The sequence below is a fragment of the Durio zibethinus genome, chromosome 2, assembly GCF_047325235.1.
Source record: "Durio zibethinus cultivar Kanyao isolate XHJ-2024 chromosome 2, ASM4732523v1, whole genome shotgun sequence".
NCBI lineage: Eukaryota > Viridiplantae > Streptophyta > Magnoliopsida > Malvales > Malvaceae > Durio > Durio zibethinus.
In genome coordinates, this window is record NC_143163.1 from 39511945 (window position 1) to 39530940 (window position 18996).

Here is an 18996-nt window from a genome sequence, read left to right on the forward strand (position 1 = left end):
CTCAAAGTCCCATCATCAAAATAACTTATGGTCTAATTACCGTATGACATTCTAAATTGGATTCCTTATTAATTACATAGAAGGCGTGCCTATCCGTCTCTCCAAAATGAAATAATGTAACCTAACCTCACTTATGTTACCAGTTAATATAAGTTTTCACACAACCAGATGATGAGAAAGTAACTTAAAAATCTACTTTAAATTTGTCATTTTCATCATCAAAACCTTTGTTTCTTCCCACCTCATAATTTAAGAAACATGAATGACGGCAAACTGTCAATGCAACATGAGATACCATGAGTTAAATGGCATCATCAGTACATAACATACTTCGTCCTAGATGTTACTACGTAACTTATGCTCGTGTCTAGCCACTAAAGATACTGATAAAGACTGGGGGTTTATAACTTATGCAACTACGAAGTTCTAAGTAGGGCAGAAAATTCCAAAGTATGGCAGATTAACTCATAAAGCCTCCTCCAGGCATGTTAGGTGGCGCCTGTGATGTTACTTGCCCCTGAGAAACTAATTGTGACCGGCCTGGACCTTGAACATAAGCTGGACCCATTCCTGATCCAACGATTGGTTGTTGCTGCATCTGGGGAAGCTGCGGCTGTGGCTGCAGCTGTGAAAGTTGCTGTTGTTGCTGCAGCTGGGGCAACTGCTGTTGCTGTTGCAGCTGGGAGAGCTGCTGTTGTTGCAGCTGAGGTAGCTGCTGCTGTTGTTGCATCTGTGGTAGCTGCTGCTGCTGTTGTTGCAGCTGTGGTAGCTGCTGCTGCTGCTGCTGTAGCGGGGCAAGCTGCTGCTGTTGTTGCAGCTGAGAGAGCTGTTGCTGCTGCAAGTGCGGAAGCTGCTGTTGTTGCAGCTGTGGAAGCTGCTGCTGTTGCTGCTGTGGAAGCTGCTGCTGTTGCAGCTGTGGCAACTGTTGCTGCTGTTGTAGCTGTGGCAACTGTTGCTGCTGCTGTAGCTGTGGCATCTGTTGCTGCTGTAGCTGTGGCATCTGTTGCTGCTGTAGCTGTGGCTGCATCTGCTGGTGTTGCTGCTGTTGTTGATGCTGGCTAGATATTTGTGGTTTAAAGACAACCATATCCTGATTCCACGAAGAGCTTAGTTCAAATAAAATGCAAAGCTCAAAGTAGCTGACAACGGATAAAGCTCCATTTGGTTGCAAAAAGCAAGTAATATTTTTGGAAAATTAAAAAGAATGATATTACTTCCATATAAAATAGTTACATTAGGATTGTTACTGCATTTGAGTTATTCTTATGTCAATCAAATTTCATATTGCATTTTAGCAAAGGAGCAGAGGTAAAAAGCAAATAGCAAAAGCAAGAAGAAAATGGAGCCTACAGAATATTCAGATAAAAGCCACAGGTCACTCATCTAGTTTGCTGCTTTTTCCATTCGTTTATTTTTTTGGTTTGTGTAGAGAAGGGTGGAGGCCTGGTAGAATGTTGGAACTGTGTAGTTGGGACAATTTTATAGTTAAAGGTGGAAGCTAAGAACTGGCATCAGAATATAATGATTACACCAATAATCCAAACTCAACCAACTAAAGTTTGGACTCAAAGTCAGAACATTCTCACCCCCGGGAAAAGCATTCCTATCAAGCGGTAAGCTTTGTCAGAAACTGAAAGCAGCAACGTCTGTGATGGCAATTGAATTACAGCACACTGCAGTAATGAGAAGTGAAATTATATCAGAATAATCCAGGAGTAATAATTCCATAATTTCACACTTACAAATGATTCATAGGACAAAATTTTGAGAAATTCAAAACTCAAAATGGTTCCTATAAACACTCAAAGAGATGCATATGCAATTACGAAGTCTCAAGCTTCAACAGTAATTTTGCTTATTTGAGGATCTACAAGAGTCTTGAAGACATTCAAATTGAAATTTTGCATTGCTTCAAAGGGAAACTTATCCTGCAACCACTTACAAGCTTCTTCTCTTGCAGCTGTCCAAGAAATCCATGCTGATTCATTGCCCTGAAAACTAAAAAATCTGCCTTCCCAACATATTGCCTGATGTTAAACAAAACAAAATTTATGAGAAAATTGAAAGATAAAGGCAAGTGTTTTCACGAACTAGAACTTACTTGTTATTCATGTGATCCTGAGATATAAGACGAACTATTTGCATGGTTTGTGGCCAGTGTGCTGCAAGTCTGAAACAACAAAAACCAAAATCCTCAGGTTCTATAACCTAGATTGGCATTAAATATTTACATAAAAAAATATTCTCATTAAAGAACCAAAAACCATGCAAGAAAATGTAGGGCCATGTGTAAAAGAAACAGAATGAAGGCATTTTTTATCATTTATTATTTCCTCTAGGGGTTATCAGAGAAAGAGAAGAAAAAAAATTCACAAGTTACTTGCATTAACCATAGACTTACGTCTCAGAAGCCGAGGCACTCCGATAACCCTGCAAAAAAATTTTAAGCAAAAGGTTTATGAATCAAATTAGAGAATGCAGATGAAATAGCTCCAATATCAAATGTGTGGTTGAAGCAAAGTATGCAAGTCATTCATTAAAAAAAAAAAATCACGAATAAAAACAAAATATAAAGAGAAAAATGGAAGTGCACTATATTTGGAGTAATATTATCATCAGATTTTTGTGAACATACTTCCAATCTGGTGATAAACACCGGCTGCCCTTGTCTCTGGCCAGATAAATTTCCCTGTATATATTGACCATTCAAGGGATGTTAGCAATCGCACAAGCAAATATAAAACAATGAAGAGGCAAATGGTACCAAGAGATTTAATATAAAACATAAAATCATCAATGTTATTTCAATGTAATTCAAGGGACAGTCAAAAAAGTCAAGATTATACAAGGAGAAAAGTAAAGTCAAAAGCATAGCAATCTTATTTTTTAAAAATCTTGATCACCCTCTCAAAACAGTACTTTGGTGGAACTAACAAAACCCCTAATTTTATAACTAATTTAGGTGGAGGTAGTGTCTTCGGCAGGAGACAACACAGGTTTATGGGCCCTCTCAAGTAAATGGCAAACTTGGAATGTTTTCACAGAAGCATCAACAACATTCCAGTCCCTGTTCCTTAACAGGCTTCAGAAGTGTTGTACTAAGAATAAGGCTGTTTCAACTTTTAGCCACCCAGAGTTCATCACATGACTTACAACAAACATAGAGCCTTAAGAAATTTCTACTTGTCATGGAGGATAATATCCCTGTTTAATTCAAGGAGTGATCAGAAGATTATTAAAAAAATTTGATATAACAGCAAACTTCCAAGCAAGACTATTCCTAAGAGATTGTATGCAGCATATATGTCTCCTTCAGGCAAAACAATAACTCTCAGTAAAAATATGGTTTATTGGAAGATATAAAGTCACACAATAATACAAAGATGAAAAGTACTATAGTTCCTTCTAGCATGATATATGCGTAAAAACAAAAGATAAAATAAACTACAGCTAGAGTTTAGAAGGAATGCACATGGAAAGTTTTCAACATCTGCTCATTGCAGGAGATTTTTCCATTAAAACAGCATATTTATCATCACTAGTCTAAAATAAAGCCCTAGATTACCTCCCAGACTTTAACATATTTGGATTGTGCTGACTGCAAAGCGCTTGATGTCTGTTGTGATAGTGGCATACTAGCAGCTGAACTGTGGCTCACTCCAAGTGTCTGCATTCCAGATTGTACTTGTTGAGACATTCCTGGAGTAGGAATCATTATGCCAGTTCCAGAAGAGACAGCTGATTGACCAAGACCACTCATGTTCTGGCTCATGCCAACTCCACTTTGCACCATTTGTGCACCTGAATGGTTTCCTTGGCTCATGCCAGGTACTGATTGGCCCATACTCACCGCCCCTTGAACATTACCCATTGGTTGTGAAATTCCAATGTTTGAATTTCCAGCTACATTAGAAGTTGCAGAAGGAAATGAACTAAGACCTGAGTTTGGTGGGACCTGTGCAGTCCCTGTCAGAGCTCCTGAGCCAGTTAATGAAGTCATACCCGATTGCCCAGATGAAAATACAGTTTGAGCTGGAGGCACAGAAGATGCCATTCCACTAGATATCATATTAGACATATGCATGGCCACTGGACTTTGACCCATTGACTGAAGTCCTATAGAAGTTCCTCCAGTGAGAGCAGCAGAGTTCATCACCCGTGCTTGAGAAAGATTGTTTAGTATATTCACATTTGCAGCAGCTGGAGGCACAGGACGTAAAGGCTGTGTCATACCACTTACAGAAGGTTTTAGTTCTTGCATGTTGTCACCACTTGTCATCACCTCTTGTGTGGTAGTTGATGGTGAAGAAGTTTGCAAGGTTGGGACTGCTTGAGAAGGTGCACGTGGAACAGATGGAATATGTTGAAAAGCAGGCCCAGTTGCCATGGATGTTATGGTTGTGGGCTCCTGAATGATACCATATAATTACATATCCAAATAACAACAGAAACAACCTTTGATTAACTAAAGTGCACGATCCTTACAACTTTTACAGTAGCAGTAGGAACATTTCCGACAGAAACTGGTTGCCGGCTCATAATAGATCCATTCACTAAAAATAAAACAGAAAACAAGTATTAAGCAAGAACTGGTCACAGCAATGAATAAAAAGCCTACAACTAGTCACAGCTGTTGAATTCTCTAGAGATCAATTTTTATATTTCCAAGTGGTGTGCATAAATCTATATCTACTGCACTGTCTACAGATTAGCATTATTAAAAGAAATGAAGTGAGCAACAAGGTTACAGATACAGAACAGGTCTTCTTTTTTCATTACTAAGTGCAGCAATAGAAGGGGATATATCTAGGCTTTTTGGATAATTGTTTTTTTTACTTCTTTGATGCTGAAGAGGAAACAAATCCATTGGTAAAAGGCCAAGAGCTTCTGTTACTTGGTAATCTTTTAAGAAGGCTTCTTTAATAAAGAAAACTGAAAAGGCAATCTTGAGGATCTAGCAGAATGAAATCAGACCTGTCAGAACTAGGATAAGAAAACACAAGGTTACAGGAGGAGAGGCTTAGTATCCAGCATAATATAGTTACTTCCCTGCTTTTCTATTTGCTATTATGCTTAAGAGAGCAGAATGACAAATATAACTAAGCACGCAAATTAGTCAGTCACATGTGATGGTCAGTATCCAGTTAAAAACAGCATTCAATCAGAAGGGACCAACAGATTCAGCATACACTACCTGATGGAACAGGAGTTGGAGCTGGCCCTGTAACCGAAGTGACAGAAGCCATGTCCATTTTCACAGGACTCTGATTGGCTGCCAAACTTGGAACGCCAGAACGACTTAAAGCAGCACGGCCCTCCATAAAGTTCTCTGAAATCAGAACAAGATATTGAGGGTTTCTAACATTGTCGATGGGTGGATCTGGTGCTCGGGGGTTTCGCTTTCCCTGTATTTGTGAAAATGCAGTTAGGACACCTAGCATCCAGTTAGCAGAGAATATTAGTGACTAAGTAAAGAGAACATAATCTAGGATAAAGTCTAGCAAAAATCTACTAAATAAATAGTTTTCCAGATATTTATTTATATGAATATCTTTCAAAAGCTCATCCGTACTTTAGACAGTGCTTCATATATATCAGGGACAAATTTCAAAACGTCCTATGGAACTATCACCATGGTCCAACCAACAGGTTACAGAGCATACATCCCTTAAAATATTTTATTAAAAGTTCATGCAAAGAGACTTGTAGCTGAAGGAAGACATGGCCAATATATCTAATGTTTGCGAACCAAAGAGTCACAAGGAAAACGGATTAAGAAATGTTATCATCATGATCCTTACAGCACTGTAGATTGCTTTTAGCTTTGAAAGCAGCTTCGGACATATCACAGATAAAGAAACAGAACACTGCAAAGAAAACTAAGGGTCAGTTAACATCCTAAAAAGGAAAGCCAGAACTAGGAGACGAGAAGCAAAATACTGTTGAACTACCTGTGCAAATGATTTAGCTACTGTTTCAGCATCAGACAGACGACTCTCTGTCTGTGCTTCAACATTTTCACTTTGCTCCAAGTTTTGAATTTGTGGTCGATAGACTGGTGTAGGCAAGGGATAAGGATTACTGGCAGCAACAAGAATGCAATGTCTTTGCCCATCCACATTTTGCTGAGTTTGGTTTCCATTTGGAGAAATAGGAAACATCTAAGAAATACATCAAACAATTAAAAAAGAATAAAATGTCATGGGCATTTATAAAGATATCAGGCCTACATGGGCAAAATCTGTCAATTTTAATTGACTAAATAATTGGAAGGACCACATTGATAGCATTTCAATAAAGATGAGGAATAAAATGGAACAATATAAAAGTTAGATAATTTAACCAACTTAAAGAGGTTAAGGACCTCTGGTGCAAGTTACCCAAAATTTTCTATTTCTAGTTGCCATCACCTCTAGCCTATGTTTTAAAAAGCAAAAGCATAAGGCGAGGCATTTTACTCATCATAAAGCGAGGCATAACCCTTAAAAACCTAAAATTTCACATTATAGGCTCATAGCCTTCAGCAATACGTTACACTGGAGTACCATGGTTGTGTGCCAAGAGAATAATTATGAATTTTCTTTCCCCCCTTTCTGTTATGATGGAGCCAGTGATGAAAGGTTAAATAAAGGTCTATATTACAATAATGCTCACATCTAGGTTTCCCTCATTTGCTCTCCTAAAAATTTGATGGCATCTGTGGCAATATGCAAAGTTACGGCATCCTTATAATCAAATTATATCTTCGAGAAAACAGATTTTTAGGTGAAATTTAAATCTTGAGAAAACCAACTAAGTAGAATTTCCTTAACTTGTTGGAAGAAACATCTAATTTAAGGAGACAAATCATTAAGGAATAAAAAATGAAGACTTGCACAAATAATTATCAATTGGAAAGCATAAATCAAAGCACAAATGCATTTAAAATCACATAAAAAAAATTGACACTGCATACCATCAACGCTTCAGAAAGCCCTTCAGCAATTGCAGCATCATTGAAACCACCACCAGAAAAAGGTATGGCCGACAGCCATTGTAAGAAAATATCAACATCTTTTGTCCACCCACTACGTTGTACAAGGCAAGCTGCATATAGCACCACATTTTCCACAAAAATGTAGTTTTGATACTTATAGCCCACTTCAAGTTGGAAAAAAGAAAAAAGAACAAAAAACATACCACAGTATGATCCATGAGTATTGAATGTGACCAATGAAAGCTCAACATTGGATGTAGAATTCTTCTGTATTAAACAAGATGACTGAATTAATACATGTACATAGAAAGCACAATATTGAACAAACTAGATATCTTAAACTGACCGGACAGAAAATTTGAAACTTAAATGGCTCTCTAAGTTCACACAAATGAATGCTAATTCCATCATGCAAATTTGGAATTATTAGTTAATGCCATGGTCAAAAAATGATGCTGCCTTTTGCTAAATCATCTACGATAAATATTCAATTTATTATCTGATATCATGTGCCAAGTAGTAGTATAACTAAAAAGGCCTCTATAGCATAGTAACAGTTAATGCTGTATAACAAGATGATTACCATGCATTTAGAAAAGTAGCTAATCAGAATGGAAGAAAGAAGGAGAAGAAAAAGCCTTTTTACCTGCCCAGTTAACTCGCCACTACAGAAACACCTGTGGAATTACCAGAATCTATCAAACAAGAAAAATATACATACCCAAAATATATTTAAGTACAAAACATGCATATAACTAACAAAGGTCAACAGCCATAAAACCGACGCAGGGTAAAAAGACAATCAGTATGGTCATTCTCCCCAATGAAACCTCAGAACCTTAATAGAAGCTGAAGCAAACATTCTCATTTTAGCAATCTTTTAAGGATCTGACAAGCTTCTCAAGGTAGAGCAAGCGCTTCAGGACTTTATAAAGAATGTCAGATATAGCTTAGGTAGAAGAAACAAACTAGCAAAACACAATGATCAAAATTCATCACGTATATTAATAAAAAGATGAAATTCCAGTCAGTTCACAACAGAGTTACAAAAGAACAGCGCAAGTCAAGGCAGAAAGAAAGGTTATACAACAAACTCTATTATCCAATGGGAAAACACATCCAGGATGCTAAAAATAACCAATACCCACAGCCCTTGTAAGGGGGAAAAGAAAAAAGAAAAACTACTCCCTAGATTCTAAGTACTAAGGAAACTGCAAGATCACTAAAACCATAGAATGGCCCCCTATAAATTGCTCTAACACTATAGTCGACAATAAAATTTCATTCTTGTATTAACGATTCAATGGAATGCGTTCAGGAAAAAAAAAAAAAAAGAAAACCCCAAGCGCATAAATTAATAAGCAAAAGTTATATTGAAATTTTGACAAGAGTATTTCACAAATATTGGCATCAATTTTCACATACAGGAGTGGAAATTCAAAAAAAAAAAAATCTATACTTTATAACAAAGTTTGTAGCTTTCTTAGCGAGTATTAATCGAATTATTAAACTATAAAACCAATCCGAGTCAAAGAAAAGGTAAAGAAAGAAGGAAGGAAGAACAGAAACCTGATGATCTTGTCGAGGTAATCAGAGACGACGACTTGCCAGTAAGGACCCATGGCCGCGGTGCCTTCAACGGCCACGATCAGCTGCTTGTCCGCCATCTGCTGCTTTGTGTACTAAGATTACACAATCCTCATGGGCTAATGGCAATGCAACATAGGCAAGGAAATTGCAAAGAGAGAGGAAACCAGGGTTTCCCAAAAACAAAAAAAAAAGAAGCTTGTTTTGGCTTAAATGCTTAGGAGTTAGGACCGTACCTGAGCTTTACCTTCCCTTTTTTTCATTAAACAAAAGACTAATTTTTTTATTGACTTAATTACCAAACCCGACCCGAGAAGCAACTCGGAGAAAGTCACAAGTACTTGGGTTAGTGCAGCGGGACCCACTCGGACGTTGTAAACTTGGCAGACAAGGAATCGAAACGGCTAACAAAGTAACGACCCTGACCGAAAAATGATTGGTTTATGGGCTTTGTCACATTTGCAACTCTTGATTCACTAAACATAACTAACAACAACAAAAGGAAACACACCCATGTTGCCTTTTTAACTACACTTCTCTTTTCTCTATCATTTTTTGTCTTCTTTTATGTCGGAATTTGGTTTCCCTTGTTTTTTTTTTTATCTCATTTTGTGGGTTTTGTGAAGGTCCAGAGAAGAGAAAATAAGTTTAGATTTTTGGCTGGCTTTGGGTTTCGTTTTGCGTGTTTGGGAAAGATGATGCTGCATTATCTTGACCCCGCTAAGCTCCAATCCAAGAAGGTAGTGTTTCTCTCTTTTTTATGATCTCTTTTGAGTCTGCTCTAACTTTATTAAAAAAGGGATTTTGATTGGAGATGATTGGAGATGATTGATGGTAGTGATCTAGAATTTAACCCTTTTGATTGGGGAAGGAAAGGAATTATTAAGTCTACAAAGAAACTAAGTTGGATCAAGGTGCATTATGTCTTACATGAAATGAGTATTTTCTTATTTGATTGCCTCACCTGAAGCCATTTCTATGGCATAGTCTTGGTTTGCAGAATTTTGTTAGGTTGATCATAAAAAGAATGATACTAGAATGCGTGTCAGTTGAGGACAAAATGATGAGATTTTATAAAGGATGCTCATTTAGCTGAGTAAAAGGCTTTGTTAATCTTGTTGTTTTCATGCATTTACATGTCGCTATCACTTGTTAAGTCTACCAATTTATTTATTTCTTTTTCTTCCAAGGAGATCTCTGGGGTTAAAGAATTGTAATTTTTATGAATGTATGTTTCATGGTAGGTGATGATTTTCCAACTTTGGTTACTTTTATGGCTGCTATTCATGTTTTTGCAATATTAGCAGATTGTTTTTGAGGATGTGTTTTCTGCTCGTGATCCTGCCACGCTTGAACATCTGAAAGAGCTGAGCTCCAGGCGTAGAGTGATTGAGGAGTCCATTAATCACAGCAGCTCCATTACTGAGGCTATTGCAAGAGAAATGTCTGGAGGCTTGACTTCACATTTTCTAAGGGTAACCTCTTAAAATTGGCTAATTCACATTTTAACTTTGTATAAAACGTTTCCTTCTGCGCTTCAATATCTCCATCGCTGCAACGCATATATTGTTGCAGGCAGAAACTTGCTTTTGGTTGCCTCTCTGGTTATTTTTTCTATGAAAGAAACCACATGATTAGGTTTGGGCAGGTTATTCTGATTGTGTTTTTTTTTGGTGTGATATGCATCTGGACCTCGAGAAACTGGAGCAATACCTGCCATTGTTGGAGAACTTGATCTTTCATGTTGATTTGGTCTGCAGCAACCACCTAGTTGTTCATTGGATTTCAGAACTTAAGATCCGTTGGAGTACTGCTCTTTGCTCATCATCTTTCTTTCACCTAAGGGGTCCAAAACTTTTTCAAATTGATAATTTACGTTATGAGCTTGGTATGATGCTTTACCTATATGCTGCATTGCTTCGGGAGAGGGCTATGGAAATTCTTTCAGCGGGTAGGCACTAACATTCTCACATCAAAGTTTTAACTACATTATTCTTGTGTTTGTAATATTGCTATTAAATTTGCATTTTGCCAGATTTGGTGCAATCTGCCGCTCTTTTCAAAGAAGCAGCTGGTGTTTTTCAGCATCTCGCTAATGAGGGTTTAACCTCTTTATCTGTAGAAAGGCCACCAGAGACGACTCCATCCATGTGCACTGTTATGAGCCTAATTTGCTTGACTGAGGCCCAGGTTTAGTGTTAAGGCTTTTACATTTCAACATGGTAGGATATCTATCCCAGGTTCCTGGTGTCTTGGCCTGAAATTTATGCACAAATCTTTTAATATGCAAGTGTTTTTGAAAGTGTTTATTTTTATCTGCTTCTTCCGTAATTTCATTGTCTCTGATAATTATTTTATTATAAAAATTTTACAGGCTGTAACCATAAGGAAGGCTGAAGAAAAAGGAGCTACTGTTGGTCTTTTGGCAATGCTGCACTATGGTATTACAGAGTTACTTGGTGAAGCCACTGCTATTCTATATTCAAATACTATAGAGTACAAATATCTTTCTTAGCGCTTCTGGGTATGCACACACTCTGTTTCTGTCAAAGCAATATATTTTAGTAGAGTGAAGTGAATGCAAATACACTACTTTTCTTCGTTGAGCGGAACTCTTCTTTGTCGTTGTTTATCATTACATTAAGACATATATCCTCAGTAAAAGAGCTGACACTAATAGTGTTGTTGTGAACTGTGCAGGAATTTGTATCAACTCGCAGAGCTCTACATGAGTTAAGAAGTTGCCACTGCCACAAGGTAACAAGATTGTCAACGCCATACCTTATCATCCCAAAAGATGGGAGAGAGAATTAAGTTTCAACATATAAATGTACATAACTTTTGAAGGCCTTTGTAAGATTTGGTAGATTATCCTGCTGTTGTTATAGTGACAGAAATACCAGAAAGTAAAATTTCTGTCATAATTTTCATTTAAAATCTACCATAATTTGAAGTTCCTAACAGCGTATCGCATCAGTAACTGCTATCAAAATTGATTTCAATTTTACCCTTTTTTATTTTCAACTTATTAGATAGTATTATTGATTTAAGCAGTGCCTCTATTAGTAATGTAATAGTATTCAGAGTGGTGAGTGGCATTATTTATGATAGCAAAAAAGAGACCCGGGTAAGGCCTAACTCTTCTTTAATCCTCTTTCAAATTTTGTTAGTCAATTATTCATTTTAATAAAATTTTGATCTAACAAATTACTATAAATTAATTAATTAAAAATAATTTTTTTTTAAAAGATCTTTCAATAATCAATAATTCCTTTTTTGATTAATTCAAAATTAAATCAAATTAAATCTTATAAAAATAGTAAAATCTTTCAAAATTTTACATAAAAAAAATTAAATTTTTTATCGTTCGAACCAACAAACATCGATAAAATAAAGGTTATTTACTTATCTGTTAAGAGATTTTTTTTTTTTTTAAACAGTAAGGTTGAGCATGTGCCAAGTGGCCGAGTCAAAACCAGTAGAGCAAATGGTCGCCTTTGATAGGCAGTCTCGTTTTGGGTTGGTTAAAGGAGTTCCACGAGTTGTTAAACCAATAGAGCAAATGGTTGCCTTTGATAGGCAGTTTTGTTTTGGGTTGGTTAAAGGAGTTCCAGGACACAACCCCCACGTCCAGTACGCGCGAACATTCCAAAGCATTAAACTGAAGAAGCAAACCATCATGGCAGTTCATTGCAACTCTGTTCCTATCTCTTGCAAAACATGGAGAGACAGAGCCCCCAAACCCTTATCCACTCTCTTACCCACCCGTCTCTTCTCACTTCCTCAAACCCCATTTAGCTTCCGGTCAGATGCATTAAAGCTCTCAACATGCGGGTATAATTTATAAATAAACGTAACTGGAAACATACGATTCTTTCTGTTTGTCTAAATGTTTTTTTTTTTGGTGTATTTTTGTTCTGGGGTTGGTTTTACAGGGGGGATAGGGTGGTTGCTGCTGTAGTTTCTGAAGAAAGTGCTGTTGAGTCCAGCTCTTATGGTACTGATGTATTCAAGCTCACTTACTTAGAGGTGGGTTTTTTTTTTATTATTATTTTTTTAAATTCAGTCAATTTGGGCTTTTTTTGTTTGTTCAGATTATTTTAAATTTTTGGTTTTTAGGGGAATAGTTGGCTGTGGGATGTAAGTGGGGTGAGAATTTTGGTTGATCCAATTCTGGTGGGTAACTTGGATTTTGGTATTCCATGGCTCTATGATGCTGCCAAGAAATTTTTGAGGGATTTCAAGGTAATGTTTTCGTTTCCATGTTACTGATCTTCAGAGCGTGGTTTTTTCCTTCTTCATTTATTTATTGTTCAATCAGCTTTGGTGATTAATTAATGTGTTTATTTCAATTGGGAGTGCAAATTTATTGCAGCTTACTGATCTTCCTCAAGTTGATTGCTTACTAATTACTCAAAGCCTTGATGATCACTGCCATTTGAAAACCTTAAAACCGCTCTCAGAAATGTCCCCAAATCTTAGAGTCATTGCAACTCCCAATGCCAAGTCTTTGTTAGATCCTCTTTGCAGAAATGTGAGTTAAAATTTTAATTTTATGGTACTTACCTCACTTTTTGTTTATCAGATACTGTGTGTGGATCTTTTGATTGTATTCATTTAATTGCCATTTGCATAGGAATATTGGCAAATGAAAATTGAATTTTACAAGAAGTAAAACTGACAACTAATAAACTTGAGTCTTGACTGAAACTCTTTGGAGGGGAAGAGGGTGGTTGTGAGCTGCAACTGGTGTTCCACATTAATCTGTTGTTGGATACCCATTTTAATGTAGCCATGTGACTCAGTTACAATCTTACAGAGAAACAGTGATCTAATTACTTGATAGAACTTCACCTTATATTCCCCTCCAGCAAATTTATCAAACTGCTAAATTCTAATTGAGGCCCTCCCAGGCTATTCAAGCAACTTTGAGTCACTGTTGTTTCATAGTTCTTCATTGTCAATTTGTCATTTACTGAAGTTTGTTGCATATGTGCAGATTACTTATTTTATTATATATAGAAGAAATGAGATTAAAATATATATATATATGAACTAAACCAAAAAATGCAGAAGAATTTGAAAGATATACAGTAAGCTTCCATATACTTACTGTTGGATCGTCATTCCCATCTAGAGAATTGTTAGAAGTAGAATTATCTTTTTCTAATACTTATTTAAAAAAAAAAACTAGTAGAAGGAATACGTATATTTCAGTTTGAATAGACACTAGTTTTCAGAAGTCTAAGGTACAAGATTCTAAAGTTTGAATTGAAAGGTAGATATAGGACTGCTGTAGTCTAGCTTTTGTGTGGTGGTTGCATGTTGGCATTCATGTGTATTTGTGTGGGCTGGAAGTGCGGCATCTTTCATAGCAGAATTTTAACTACAAGTTACGTTTTAAAAATCTGAAATGGTGCCCTTGGCCTTGGTTCAAGTGGCTACAAATGGTAAGGGGTTGGATGTTTGAATATTTTGTAGCCAAAAAGAGGATACAGTTTAAGGGGATTGAATGGATTGTGGAGGCATGAGGGCTAAGGTTGTGTTGAGTTAAGCAAAGGGCATTTAAGTTAACCTGAAAAAAGGTTCAGTAACATTGCATTTCATCAGCTCAAGGCTTTTCTGCTATTTCTTGGCTCCCTAAACTTTTAAGGAACAAATTTTTCCTATTGAACTCCAAACAAATACTCTAATTCTGTTGTAGCATGTACCAACATGTAACTGCTTTTCTGAGACAAATAATAATAAATTAGAATCAATCTATTCTGGAGACTCAGAACCCTCTGTTATACTAGCATCAGTTAAAGGCATTGACAAGTTGTAAAGAGTTGTTTTAGTCTAAATAAGTATAAACCATGAGAGATGCATGTAAATTTGTCTCAAAGCCCTAGTGGTGTAAGCATTTCCTTCCCATTCGAGGGAAAATGTATATCCTCCAACATTCCTGAACTCTACAAGGTGGAGAACAAAATTTTGACCTGATAATTTACACTTGGACTACAACTAAATCTCAAGAAATAGCGGCAACCGAAGATAGCTTGTCCTCATAGGTCCTGGTAGTGGCTGATAATTTGCAGACTACTGTAAGCTTTTCTATCTGGAGCTGAATATAAACTTTTCTTATGTGTCTCCATGTGTGTGTGTGTGTGTGTGTGTGTGTGTGTGTGTGTGTGTGAAGACACGTCTGCAGTTGTAAAGTGAACTGGGGAAAACTTTTAGGCCAATTCCCTGTAATTTAGTTTTCAGTGGTCCTTGTAGGTATATGTTCACAGTTTTCCTCTCCACTATTTTGGTGATTTTCTTCATGGCATAGATCATCTTACGGATGCTAGAGTTAAATGTAGACAAATCAGGAGAAAACATGTCACTTTATTAAGCTATTCTGTAGAAGAGCACTATTTCTCCTTAAACTTTATCTGGTACTTATCTAATTTTGAACCTCATCTGCTATCATTTGTAGTATCCATGCATATGATTTTACATCCATTCACCTAATCTACCATGTATAATCCTTAGCATTAAAATCTTTCAGGTCACATATCTAGAACCTGGTCAGGACTCTGAAGTTGAAGCAGGAAATGGTTCCAAAGTCAGAATTAAAGCTACAGCTGGACCAGTTCTAGGTCCTCCATGGCAACGACCTGAGAATGGGTAAAGCATTCCAAGCATCAACTTGCCAATGTGACTTTAAGTAATAATGTTTGCATCCTCCATTTCTAATCATTGGTACCTTATTTATGTCCCTTCTGGTGTACCATGTTATTTTCTGATGATTGAATTTTCATATAAGGATTTTGCCACAATGTCTTGGCATTATTTGTTTCAGGTATCTCGTCATTTCTCAACAGGGCCAATTGACTCTTTATTATGAACCTCACTGTGCATACAACAAAAATTTTCTAGAGAAGGAGCGTGCTGATATAGTTATTACCCCAGTCATCAAGCAGCTTCTTCCAAATTTTACTTTGGTTTCTGGACAAGAAGATGCAGTGCAACTAGCTAAACTGCTGCATGCCAAGTACATTACCTAAACTATTCAGTGGAAGCTAAGTCTAATCAGCAACCTTTCATTATGCCTATGCATATGCCTTTTCCTTTCTTCTTTTGTAGGTTCATTGTGCCAATGAAAAATGGAGATCTAGATAGCCAAGGGCTTCTTGCTAGCATAATTCAGGCTGAAGGAACGGTTGAATCATTCAAGGTTAGATTCCTGTACCCTTTTTTGAAAAACAAACGAGCCAAGGCCACTCTTAACTCCAGATATATCAGCGTTGTACGAGTCAGAAGTGTTCTTTTAGCTGATATACTCCGCAAGTGTTTTGTCAGGAGGAAGTTATTTTGTTTCCAAGGCTTGGTTAACCATTGATTGTTTAATTCTTTTTTATAGAATTTAACTATTGATTAGTTTTGAATGAAACTATCAATTTTCTGTCAGGTGGAAAAGTCTTCATGGTTGACGATAAAAACAACGAGTTTTGTTTAATTCATCCTATGTTACCAACCCAAAAAAAAAAAAAAAGAACACTGATGCCTTATCTCCGTGAGTGTTAACTGATCTTATGTGCATCTTCACTGCTGCATGCCTTAAACCTTGCTGCACTCATAAACACCATAAACATATTTGAATCTCTAGAAATGCTGGAGTACTGCGGAATAGTGTGCAAAGTGGTCTAAACTTTGGGATAAGTCTGATTTGTGGTGTTTGTTGTTTCATCTATGTGATTTTGTCTAACTGATCTGTCACTTTTTGTCAGTCAATAAATATTAGCGGTTGCTTATTTATTGCATATTGAACAGCCTGAGAGATTGTGTTTTCCTTTTCAAATACAGGAGCTTTTGTCGAAGGAAATACCAGATGCACGGACATTAGAGCCCACCCCTGGTGTACCATTACAAATTCCTCCCCATTGAAATCTCTCATAAAGCTTCACATTTTGTACAGTATGATAGTGCATATCAGATAGTTCAAAGTTCATATATGAGGTTGTTTTTTTTCTGTTATTATATTACATTGTTATTAATCATTTTTCTTCCTTTTTTTTTTAGGGGAAATATGGTCGTAACTGTTTTTTTTTTCTCACTTAAAACATGATCTCCGCTGTAATTGCATAAAAAGGAGAAAAAAAAAATTGTATTCGTGCATGACAATTTCACGTAATATAGCATGAAAGCATGTCTTAAATTTGAGATTTGAATATTAATGATAATAAAAATGAAAAAAAAAAAAAAAAGACTTGTGTTAGTCTTCTTGCTTATTATTTTTATATTTTGTTATTAGAAGTAGTTTTACAAGATATGAAGAGTCATTTGTCCTTAGATTCACTGAAGGTACGCCTTTCCTAAATCCGCGACGAAAAAACAAAAATAAAAGAATCCCATATCCCATAAACTCCACATTCCATGGATACCTGTCTATCTTCATTTGCCCGTCATTCTATATTCCTTTAATTAAATTGGTTTCCACCCTCATGCAGTACCATACAGCCAATTCATCCATTCTGGCATGTATATCAATAAATTATCATGTCCCTCGATTTTTTTGTTTATTTTTATTTTGTTTTTAACACCATACTCGAAATAAAAAGCACCCATGTATGAATTTTTAGTAAGAGCATAAATTTTTTTTATGTTTCAACAATAAAAATTGTATCTTCGTTGTCTTTGCCATATATATTCATGAGATATGCTCCAATTACATAAATTTCATTGATATAAATGATGATAAATATGTTGGTAATGTTTGATTTCTTTAAAAAAAAAAAAAAGCAAAGCAAAACAAAATAGTCTTTCTCCGGTAATCATTTGTTGGTACCTGTTGTTTGGTTTGAAAGACCCACATGCATCGAATACCTACTGATATTGATTAATTAAGGTTAATTAATTGATAATTAAAATGTGAATTAGAGATGGACTCTTGGACAAGGTAAGATTCTTAATAGCTTCTTTTTATGTTCTCCTCACCTAGAAGATAAGTTAAACAAACAGAGAATATACTTTGGACGATGAGATCATGATGAACAACACCAAAATATCCTTCAAGAACCAGAATATTCGGAAGTGGACCCCTAGAATGGCTCCATAAACAGATTGCAATTCAATTTCACTTCGATTTTTTAAAGGAATTGGATTGGCTGTGAGAAAAGTCATATAGAAAATAAGGAGATGGCCACAGCAACATGCCAAATGGCCCTTGTCCGAAAGTGGATTGATGTAATGAGCCTCGTTGGAGTTGGATTCTTATCAAAGCGACACGTTTATAATAAGGTTGCTAGGGCAACGCCATGCTAACATCGAAGCTTTGTTGTTGTGGCCTGTGTGTGGGCCTCGTCATAATTATGATAGTAATCTTACCATTATACCATGATGTTTCTAGTTGAACTACAGTTTCAAAAATGCATGAATGCCACACTTCGCCGGTGGATGTGGTAATAGCTACTTCCATAACTAAATTGGGTTTCAATCTTAATTTCTTTTGGTTGAAGCTTTCTAAGTGCTTTGGTGAATATGGGATTATGTATTCTTTTGTAATATTATGATAAATATATATGTAACGATCATAGAATCATACATCAGATTTGAAATGAAAATTTATATGATTATATATTTCAAATTAATTTGACAAAGTTTTTTTGCAATATAAAATTACAATAAACTATGAGTTAAAATGAATTGTCAAGTTAGATATTTATATAAATATATAGCACCACTTTCACATTACATATGTATATAAGCAATTTTTTTATCCAATCAAAATTCAAAGTAAAAAGGATTTATCCATAAATTTTTTTTTTTCTTTTTCAAAGGGATGTGAATATGATTATATACATTTGAAATGATCTTAGTGAAAAATTATCGATTGAATTTCAATTTAAATCATTTATGGTAAAAAGAACAAATATTATCAATTGAGACAATCAATAACAATTGAGCCACCCTCTTATTAACGATTATTATGTTTTTATTTCTCGCAAAGATTTCAAGAGAGTTCTAACTTTTGAACACCAAGTGATCCACTAAGGATATATAGTCCATAGAATAAATAGCCAAACTCCAAAAGTGCCCCCACCATCGTTGACTTACCATTTCACATTCATAGTTACATAAGAAGAGGATGGAGGCAACGCAAAACACTTTTGTTGAAAGCTTCCGCTGTACCTTAAATGACTTGACCTACTAATAACTCTGACTTCCAAATGAAGCTCATTGATATTAATTATTAGAGATATATAAGTTCAGTCATCATTGCTTTTGTCAACCATTTTAATCTCATCTCTTGTCTACATTACTATATATATTAATAACTCGGATTTGTTGAAACTTTAACTTCAGCCTCATTGTAACTTTCATCATATTCTACTTTCTGGTGGGAAGGAACAAGGAAAAATCATATATGGTCTCACATATTCTACGCAACCACAGTTTCTAAGATATGG

General features: G+C 35.9%; 3 protein-coding genes across 8 annotated transcripts; 2 read left to right on the forward strand and 1 right to left on the reverse strand.

The window, feature by feature from the left end:
* Window positions 1-184: 184 nt before the first annotated feature.
* On the reverse strand, window positions 185-8747 carry PFT1 (phytochrome and flowering time regulatory protein (PFT1)). Of its 2 annotated transcripts, none has more exons than XM_022921250.2 (15): window positions 8546-8747; window positions 7623-7653; window positions 7180-7243; window positions 6956-7086; window positions 5952-6161; window positions 5802-5867; window positions 5195-5405; window positions 4486-4553; window positions 3566-4408; window positions 2636-2689; window positions 2402-2430; window positions 2102-2170; window positions 1943-2027; window positions 1587-1673; window positions 185-1090 (listed from the first exon to the last, which is right to left on the reverse strand). In XM_022921250.2, exons 1-15 carry the CDS (start codon window positions 8641-8643, stop codon window positions 461-463), a joined length of 2676 nt encoding a protein of 891 aa, XP_022776985.2. In that variant the 5' UTR covers window positions 8644-8747; the 3' UTR covers window positions 185-460. The 2 variants fall into 2 exon arrangements, with proteins under 2 accessions (XP_022776985.2, XP_089613104.1); XM_089756978.1 differs by having other exon boundaries at window positions 5195-5434.
* Window positions 8748-8999: 252 nt separating this feature from the next.
* Window positions 9000-11404, forward strand: LOC111317642 (uncharacterized). 4 transcript variants are annotated; one of them, XM_089757003.1, is made up of 6 exons: window positions 9023-9303; window positions 9871-10025; window positions 10237-10514; window positions 10599-10753; window positions 10938-11087; window positions 11264-11404. In XM_089757003.1, the coding sequence occupies exons 1-5, from the start codon at window positions 9259-9261 to the stop codon at window positions 11076-11078; spliced, it is 774 nt and encodes a 257-aa protein (XP_089613129.1). In that variant the 5' UTR covers window positions 9023-9258; the 3' UTR covers window positions 11079-11087; window positions 11264-11404. The 4 variants fall into 4 exon arrangements, 3 of the variants coding, with proteins under 3 accessions (XP_089613126.1, XP_089613129.1, XP_089613121.1); XM_089757000.1 differs by lacking the exon at window positions 10599-10753 and having other exon boundaries at window positions 9000-9303; window positions 9871-10038; window positions 10262-10514; window positions 10938-11004; window positions 11264-11400; XR_016335007.1 differs by lacking the exon at window positions 10599-10753 and having other exon boundaries at window positions 9003-9303; window positions 9871-10038; window positions 10262-10514; window positions 11264-11320.
* Window positions 11405-12043: 639 nt separating this feature from the next.
* Window positions 12044-16587, forward strand: LOC111318401 (Metallo-hydrolase/oxidoreductase superfamily protein). 2 transcript variants are annotated; one of them, XM_022921253.2, is made up of 8 exons: window positions 12055-12397; window positions 12499-12592; window positions 12683-12808; window positions 12939-13097; window positions 15096-15214; window positions 15390-15581; window positions 15674-15764; window positions 16394-16587. In XM_022921253.2, exons 1-8 carry the CDS (start codon window positions 12126-12128, stop codon window positions 16472-16474), a joined length of 1134 nt encoding a protein of 377 aa, XP_022776988.2. In that variant the 5' UTR covers window positions 12055-12125; the 3' UTR covers window positions 16475-16587. The 2 variants fall into 2 exon arrangements, with proteins under 2 accessions (XP_089613115.1, XP_022776988.2); XM_089756989.1 differs by lacking the exon at window positions 12939-13097 and having other exon boundaries at window positions 12044-12397.
* The last annotated feature ends 2409 nt before the right edge of the window (window positions 16588-18996 follow it).